This window comes from Vigna angularis, chromosome 1 (assembly GCF_016808095.1).
Source record: "Vigna angularis cultivar LongXiaoDou No.4 chromosome 1, ASM1680809v1, whole genome shotgun sequence".
NCBI lineage: Eukaryota > Viridiplantae > Streptophyta > Magnoliopsida > Fabales > Fabaceae > Vigna > Vigna angularis.
The window spans coordinates 9,056,476-9,065,695 of record NC_068970.1 but is presented as its reverse complement, the minus strand read 5'-3'; the positions used below and the strand labels follow the sequence as shown (position 1 = coordinate 9,065,695).

General features: G+C 34.8%; 1 protein-coding gene across 1 annotated transcript; it reads left to right on the top strand.

Moving 5' to 3' along the window:
* The first annotated feature begins 1,774 nt into the window (after positions 1-1,774).
* On the top strand, positions 1,775-9,134 carry LOC108318892 (uncharacterized). The gene is made up of 7 exons (XM_017549880.2): positions 1,775-1,961; positions 2,062-2,290; positions 3,028-3,170; positions 4,765-4,908; positions 5,160-5,345; positions 7,521-7,645; positions 8,615-9,134. The coding sequence occupies exons 2-7, from the start codon at positions 2,086-2,088 to the stop codon at positions 8,838-8,840; spliced, it is 1,029 nt and encodes a 342-aa protein (XP_017405369.1). The 5' UTR covers positions 1,775-1,961; positions 2,062-2,085; the 3' UTR covers positions 8,841-9,134.
* Positions 9,135-9,220: the final 86 nt, after the last annotated feature.

Below are 9,220 nucleotides of genomic sequence, written 5' to 3'. Positions count from 1 at the left end.
AAGAAGTTGCCATATTTCATTATCCATCTTTAACACGTAGTTGGGTTTAATTTAATTTACATTTAAAAAATTTAAATTTTTTTCAATCTAGTCTCGTTCGAACTCTTAATGAGTAGGAGTGTTAAAATGAGAGAGACAATCCAATCTACATAGGTTGGTTCATTATAAATTGAGCTAAACAAAATATTACTTCAACTTGAATTCATTTTTTTACGAGTCATACATTTTTTAACCTGCGACTCATTACGGATTAATGAATTAATGGGTTAACTATTTATAAATGTTTTTTTTATAATTTATTTTATATATTTGTTGTAATACAATGAAAGTGGACATGATTTTTATTTTTTGTAATAGTCAAATCAAAGCGTTAACTTAATTATTCAAATATTATAATAACTATAATAGTTGAAAATTTAACAAAAAAATGATAATAAAAATTAATAAAGAAATAATATTAGTGAGTTGTAGGGTCAACTTATCTTCAATTCAGTTCGAAATCGTTTAACTTGTAGTTTAGTGAGTTGATTTCAGTTTAACATATTTTAAAAAAATTAAAACTTTTCCAATTCAATTTGGCTGAAACCGTGACAAATCATATTCACTCATGTGTTAAAATTCATTTTGACATTTTTATCAAAGCCAGACACAATAATATTCAAACTACTACATTTTAAATAGAAAAAATTACATTTGATATCTATTAATTAATTTTTGATCTAGTAATAAATATTTGATTCAACAAGTGATATCGATTGAAAATTAATGAGTTCTTAGAACAATTATTCATGAAGAAAGAGAAAATCAACATAATCATATTAAAAAAATTCAATTTCTAATAAAGTTGATCCAAGAATATTTCAACAAGGTTTGAGTAAAAAAATGATCGCCAAACTAATATTCCAACCCGATATTTTGAGATATTCATTTCTAATTCTCAACTTTTACAATTTTTAACCCAATAATTTTGATAAAGCACTCACACTTAATCATTATACTAGAAATAAAAAGGTGCTGTAACAAAAATAAAAATAAAAATAAAAATTAATTATTTTAAAGTAATGATATATTTATTCATTTAGTTATTTATTTACGCACAGTTAATTAATTCTTCAACTAAGCTCTTTGTTATTTTGCGGTTTTTAACAAGAATATTAATTGTTGAAATTCTCCTATTGTTTTACTCCATATTCATGCCACTCATGTATTCAGTCAACTGTGATGTCCAGATCAAGGTAATTAGGTGGATGTGCATAGTTAGTTTTATTAAGTTTATTATTTAATTTATTTTATCACCATCAGTTCTGAATATTGATTTCATTCTTTGACATTGGGATCAAACCTAAGTTGGGCAAGCGTCGTCAAAACAATATTTAAAAATTTTAATTCAAATGAACTGAGGACATAATTTTACGATATAAATTATGAATAATTCAAAGCAAATTTAAGCTTATGATAACGGTAAAAGAAAATACCAGCAAAGTTTTACCTAATCAATAAATAGTTGAGTTCTTCAAGTATGTTGTTGTCTGTTTTTTTTTACAGTGAAATTGAAAAAAAAAATATCATATGAAGTAAATTAATTAATTTTTAGAAGGACAATTTTGGAAATGGCGTCGGGGGTGATTTTTTATTAGTTGACATTTAGAATATCAGTGCAGAAACTCACTATTTAGTCATTAATCAAGAATGAAATAATATTATTAATGTGTAGAATTTGGCGTATATGACTGTAAGGAAATTGAAGTAAATTCTTAATTAGAACATAAATGTATGGATGAAAAAAGAACGGAATGCGTGCCTGAAATAAACGAGACAAGCGTTGGGCTGAGAATGGAGGGATCCAAGAGAGGTGTTGGCTATTAAGAAAATCTGAAACCCGGAATAACATATAGGAGAGGAGGGTTGACGCTTGCAAATTACGAATCTCATTGCTCCCAACACAAATAACGTGAAATCAGGTATTCGAAAATCAATTTGGACACCTGATTTCAGTTCTTTTCTTAATAATTGTTTCTGTTGTACACAAACGCAACGCAACACCAACACCCACACGAGCAGGGAGCGAACAAGAGGGAAAAGAAAATGGGGTGCTCATTCTCTGGTTTGAACGCGCTGTACGATTCCGTTAACAGCGGAGGCGATGCGTGGATCAACGAGAATCGTTTCCGCATCGTGCGCCAGCTCGGAGAAGGTGGCTTCGCCTACGTCTACCTCGTCAAGGAGCTTATCAACGATTCCGCCGCCGGTGGCCTTGCCAAGAAGCTCAAAGACTCCTCTCATGTCTCCGGTTCGTTTCATTCCTTGACGTCTCTCTGTCTTTCGTGTTTCGTTTTTTTCTCTCCTGAAATTGACCTTGTTGTATCCTGATCTGTGTGATCTGTGTTATTTTTGTTGTATTCTTACATGCGTTTTTGTTGATCAGTGCTGCATTTCCTCGCCAAATGTGATACTCGTTTATTCGTGGAGATTTATTTTCGGATCTGATTGAGTTAGTTTCTGATTCGAGCTTGTTGTTTTGGAATGTTTATGGAATCCTGGACTTGGAGGATGTGGCTTGTTCGTGGATAGTGTTATGCAATTCTGTTGATGTGTAGCGTTTGCTTAGTCTTGTTTTGTGGATATTGAGAAAGTAATTTTAGTTTATGAATCGAGCTTGTTGTTTTTGAATACTTGTTGAATCCACGCGTTGGAGCCTATGGCTTATTCTTAGAGATATATTTAACGCAATTTTTTTCTTTAGATCGGATGTGTTGGACGTCCTATTTCTCGTTGTGATGGTGGTGGTAATTGATTTGGCGGTTAATTTAACCACTCCTTTCAGCAATTGAAAATAGGAGATTCTGGGTTATTATGCAATGGTGGTGGTGTCAGTTCAATTTCGATTATCAGTGACGAAGAAATTGGAGCGTTATTATAGAAACTAAAATTATTCGGTGGTCTTCTTAAAATAAAATTTAAGTAGGTGGCAACGTAAGGTTCTGTGGTTGAAATTTATTCATTAACTATACCATCTCTTTTCTGCAGAGGATGGGACTTATGCTATGAAAAAGGTCCTCATTCAGAACAATGAACAGCTGGAGTTGGTCAGGGAGGAGATCCGTGTTTCGTCACTGTTCAATCATCCCAATCTGCTCCCACTTCTTGATCATGCTATTATTTCTGTTAAGGTAAGTAGTTTTTGTAGCCAACACGTATTCCTCTCGTTATTGTGTCACAATTCGGATTTTTTTCTCGGATAAACAGAAGTTGACTAAAGAGTGTTACTGGTTCAGCTATGACACATGCCTTTTCTGTCCGGATTTTCACTTAAATATTTGTTCCTGGACTACGACTTAATTTGCCGTATTGTATCTTAACTGAAACTTTTCTTAGAACTTGTTTTAGATGGTTTCTGAAAATTGAACAAAGAAAAACATTTTCAATAACAGTTTTTCTAACTGCCCTTCACACCACCCTCCTCCACCCTCGGCTTCTACGACAACCAACCACCACCCTTCTTCCTCTAATTTTTCCCACCATCTTGTCCAACCGCTTTGTCATGAGGCCATCGTTCTGGACGGCACACCTCCATCTAAGCTCTTTACTTCCCATGCTCTTGCTCCCTAACCTCTGCCCCGATTTCTTCGATCAAGGGCTGCATAGCTGAGGCTGTGAAGTCCAAGCACCACCTGCTGGAAAACCTGGATCCCAGGGGTCCCATCCTTCTTCGAACATGGGTCACCCTGCTCCATGGTCTCAGATCACATACATACTCTTGGTCCCCGAAACCCACATGACAACCCTGCCAAACAGTTTCTGCTGTGCTGACTGAGTCAAGCTCGAGTGCATGAACCCTGATGATGATGGGTGTGTGCATCGGTGTAGGATTTTGATTTGATCATGGAACAGAGAAGCGCATGATCTTCAAGGGTGCAAAGAAGCACAAAAACATAACACGTCCTCAAAAATCATCTTCAAATGTTTTTCCGTTTTTCTTTTCTTGTTTTTAGAAACATGTTTTCAGAACTTAAAATAAAAACGATTGGCATCAGACATGTTTTTTGTTTTTCTGTTTTTAATGCCACAAAATTATTTTTAAAAGTTGTATTCAAACAGGGCTTTTGTTTGTTAAATGAAGTTCCTGAATTCTAGGCTCTACTACATTTGCTTCTACGATTTATAATGTTGTGGGGAATATTACTTTACTATCTTAATTTCGTGTTTATGATATCAGTTGTTTGTTGTGATTGAACATTTGAGCTTAATTAGAACACTGAAATATCTAGGCAATAGAAAATGAGTACACATTAATTTCTGATATTCTCTTTGAATGCAAAATGTTATCCCTTGTATCTTGATTGGACTGAGCAGCCTTCTGGCCAAAATGTTTTTTGTTTCTCTATTTTACTTGTATTGGCTGGCTACAATGATCTCATAATTTTCTTGGCGAGACTCAATTCAATGATAATATGTTATTAAGATATGTGGTTGTGAAGAGATTATAATGAGGCACCATTGCAACTCAATTCATGTTGTGACCAAGTTGATCAAAGTTTATTATTCTACAATTTGTAATTTGATAAAGTCTGTAAGAGTAACAAGTTTGCTTTTGGTAATATATCCTCTGAATCGATAGTGTAGTAGGAATGAAACTATTCTTAGAAAGTGAACGCGTAGCTTTTCTCATTTCCTTGGGAAGGATTTGGCTTAATACTATTCCTTCTTGCTGTGTCATTTCTTGGGCTTCTATAGTTGCATTCAAGATGTCCTTTATTCTTGCAGCCTACCCAAGAAACGTCTTGGAACCATGAAGCGTACTTGCTGTTTCCAGTTCATATGGATGGAACATTGCTAGACAATGCCAAAGTAATGAAAACCAAGAAGGAATTCTATTCCACCTCAGATGTTCTTCAAATATTTCGTCAGGTATGAACCATCTTTCTATTATGCAATATGCTATCACTGTTGAAGCTAAAGATTTTTGGCACTAAATCTCTTTTTGACTAATATTATAGCCTTTCTTGGATTCATATATACTTACTCATAACTTATTTTTGTATTAACCTAGCAATTCTTGCGACATGGGGCTATCTGTTATTGTAAGAATTATATTGTAGAAGAAGAAAACAATTTGTTTTGTTCCGAAACTCACTCCTTTAACCCTGTGAAGTCAACAGCTTTGTGCAGGACTCAAGCACATGCACAGCTTTGATCCTCCTTATGCACATAATGATGTGAAACCTGGTAATGTTCTCATAACACACAGAAAAGGACAGCCACCTCTTGCCATACTGATGGATTTTGGCAGTGCTCGTCCTGCAAGGAAGCAAATTACGAACAGATCAGAAGCACTCCAGTTACAGGTGCTTCTTTCTCCCTTCTCCCTTTTCTTATAAATTGTTTCAAAGAGAAAAAAGTTAAATGGTAAATGTTTTTCATTTCATTTAACCCACCAAAAGCATAATACAGAAGGAGCATTTATTGAAGCATCCCTTAGGGTACAGTAGTGAAAAGGAAGAATAACGAACTGTTACAGATGGAACAAAAAAATATTCTAGAAGTAATAGTTTCCATTTAACATGTATTATACTCTAATCCCTGCGCCCCCACCCCATCCTCCTGCTGGGGTAGAGGGGCTTGTTGAGCACATCTGCCCATTACCTGGAGCTGGAATGTGATAGATCAAAAGTTTCAGAATGTTTAGGCTGACTGTGAAAGACCGAATTGTGAGTAATAGCTACTGCACTCTGATTATCATAGAGCAGGACAAGGTAGTAAAAGGAACATGAAGTTCCTTTAACAAAGCTTTAACCCGTGTTAACTTGGCTGAGGTCTGAGCTATACTGTGATATTCTGCTTATGTGCTTGATCTGGTTGTAACTTGCTGTTTTCTTGACCACCAATAGATCAAGTTATGTTCCTAGAAGATAGCAGAATCAGCGAGGTGATTCTTCTCTCATCAATATCAGAATCCCAATTGGCATCAACAAGGAAAATACTTTCTTTTTTCTTATTTTCCTGCATCAGTCACTTGCCACTCTACTCTTTCACTTCAATCAAATTGACCCTATGAGATTTGCCATGAATTGGAAAACTTTTTTAATTGCAAAGCTTATTTCAGATCTTCTGAGAGTAGCATACTACAAGGCACCAACTACAAATCTATATAAAGATTTGGATCTATCACCACTTGCTTTAGACAACTTGCATGTAAAGGTCATAGGAGTCGAAATTGATTCAGCATCAGCCATATTTGTCATGTGTAGGTGATCTCTAAGTACCTGCTTTGAGTCATAAGAAGGGATTTGTCAAGTAGGTGTTTGATCTCAATACCCAAAATATAGTCCGAATTACCCAGCTGTTTAAATAGAAAATGTGGAGCTCAGATTTTTAGTAATCTGCTGAATGAGTTGTGGATGAGATGACAGTGATGATTGCATAAACAGTGAGCTTGATTTTTGTTCTGTCAAACCACTGCCTGCGTGTGTTTGTTCTAGGCTATAAAGGGCCCTGTTCAGTTTACAAACAAAAGATTTCTCTTCAACTTCAAATTGTCGGGTTTGCACCATATTTATTGTGTCATTCAAGAAGTCATTAAGAAAAAGATGATTCACATTCAAATGAAATAATTCCCAATTACTAGTGAGGGCAAGAGTGATGATGAGTCTAATAGTAATAGGTTTAACAGGAGAATTCTCACAAAAATCAACACCGATTGAAGTTGAAAAAGCAGCATTTTATATTCCCAATCTTCATATGCAGGATTGATGATTAGCATCGGAATCTTGAATCAGTTAGGTACCGAGGAGGACTCAATGTGAAAGAGATGGAATTTGAGGTTGTCATGGGAGAAAAAGAATTTCAAGGAAGATTAGGATTTACCATTTGAATCAATGGCTAAGATACCATCTTAGAGAAATTAAAAGAGAAAAAGGTTAAACTGTAAACATTTTTTCATTCATTTAGCTAACAGGGAACAGAGTACAGTGGGAGCATTTATAGAAGCTCCTCTTAGGGTACAGTTGTGCAAAAGCTGGCAACAGAATAACAAACTGTTACAACTGGCACAACAAACAATAGAATATTCTAAAGTGAAAAAGAAAAATGAAAAGGTAATATTTTTCATATTACACATTATACTCTAATATGGTTTATCGATAAAGATATTCTTTCATTTTAATGTCTTGGCAGTTCCACTGGCAATCCTGATAATTTCTTCAGCACAGTTCTGAATATGCTGTGCCTTAAAAGTATATCTTATTTTTGAATTTTTTAAATGTTTTTGCTACATTTGAAGTTTGTGAATTGTATTACCTAATATGATAGGTGCATATAGAAGTTGTTGTACATAAAATGGTTCTAAGTTTCATTTAAACATTTCAATTGCTTCGCTTATGTGTCCATTTTGGCAATATTAAATTCTTTTAGTAGCTTTTATGTTTTGAACAAGCTTTACAAATTTGAAGGATCATAGTTACATTTCGGTTACCTGGCTAGGATTTTCTAACCTGCTAATTGCTGCTTATCTTCCTATGTAGGAATGGGCAGCTGAACACTGCTCTGCACCTTTCCGAGCTCCTGAGCTGTGGGATTGTCCAAGCCAAGCTTCTATAGATGAGAGGACTGACGTTTGGTCACTAGGATGCACATTATATGCAATAATGTGAGTACTAATCCTTCTTTTGCCTGATTGTGCTAACTTTTATGGTTAGAACGTTTGTTAATTGTGCCTTTATACAGCATGATAACCATATTTTGGTAATTCTTCGGGTTTTCTTTAAGTTTTTATTCTTTTCATCAAAATCATGTTTCAATGTGCAATGCATTTGATTTGGAACCCTTGTGCATACAGATTCTGCAAATTAACGTATTAAAAAATTTTAAATAGCGTGAGGAAGGTTTTCTTAGTTATTCTATTACCATCACTCACCATTATAATATTGTATGGAATTGCAATATGTTGTTTTGTAGTGAAAAAACAACATATGGTGGATTCACATTTTTTTGTTGCTTGAGTATGACCTATAAAATAAGAGAAAAAAAGGGAGAGTCGGAAAATAAGTTATTTTATTTGCTGTGCCCTGACCAATTCTTGCCGTAATAGTTGTGTAACCAAGAACATTATGCTTGAAAGTCAACTGCTGTTTGGGTTGATATTGGCAAATCATACTTATTAGCCAGAGCTATGGCTTCAAAATTGTGGTGTATTTGTGTAAAAGAAAGCTACAAAACTTGTCACATAATGATATTCTGCATAGGGTATTGATTTGGAGAAATGCTTTCATCAAATACAACGTGTATTTGATTTATGTTCCACGAATTCCAAGGCAGTTGAACGGAGATGTGCGAGCAGGAATTGAAATGAACTCTCGTTTGAGTTGTTGAAAAGGAAATTCGAGCAAGCTCTACTTCTTCAAGTATGACGAGAAACGAAATCTTTTAGCTATGGTGTCCCTTTGCATATTTCACTGATTTGGCTCATCGAACTACATTTCCAAAGCTCTATCATGATGATTTTTATCTGGAAATGTCTTGGTTTTTTCCTCCTCGTGGGTTTCATGTTAGAATTATATCGTGGCAGATATAGTTCATGTTTAATTGTTTATTTGTATCTGATGGTTGAAATGTTCAGGTATGGGGTATCTCCATTTGAATATGCACTGGGAGAGTCTGGTGGAAGCCTGCAATTGGCTATAGTAAATGCTCAGGTGAAATGGCCAGCTGGACCTAAGCCTCCATATCCAGAAGCTTTTCACCAGTTCGTGTCATGGATGCTTCAGCCCCAGGCTGCTATGAGGCCCCGAATAGATGATATCATCATCCATGTGGATAAGTTGATTGCAAAGTTCACCCAATGAGAGAAGGGAAAAGTGGTGCATGAGATTACATATTTTGCAGTTATTTAAAGATTTGGTGTGCATTTACTGTCCGGTTATATGTTAATGGATAGAAAAGCAACAGCAGTTCCTCGCCTGACGGAGTTAACCTTATAATGTATCTTCGTTTTTGGTGTTAGTCTAGGTAGTCACTCCGCCGTTGGCAAAGTCTTCTTTCTGTCATTTCTACATAATTTTTGTTTTTGTAATCAAATCTCCAATCTCCCCGTGTCTTCACAACTTATCAATAAATATTATGTATCATTTATTTATTCACTTTCTTTCTTTATGTATATTATATTGTTTACTATAGTATTTTTTTATAGGATAAGTTTTTTTTTTTCAAAAGTCAAAACGTTCTT

What these genes read in the sequence shown, in the direction of transcription:
- LOC108318892 (XM_017549880.2), top strand. Translation starts at nt 2,086, where the DNA reads ATGGGGTGCTCATTCTCTGGTTTGAACGCGCTGTACGATTCCGTTAAC. An exon ending in TTCTTCAAATATTTCGTCAG is followed by an intron (nt 4,909 to 5,159) that starts GTATGAACCATC and finishes TGAAGTCAACAG; the next exon opens with CTTTGTGCAGGACTCAAGCA. An exon ending in TGCACATTATATGCAATAAT is followed by an intron (nt 7,646 to 8,614) that starts GTGAGTACTAAT and finishes TGAAATGTTCAG; the next exon opens with GTATGGGGTATCTCCATTTG.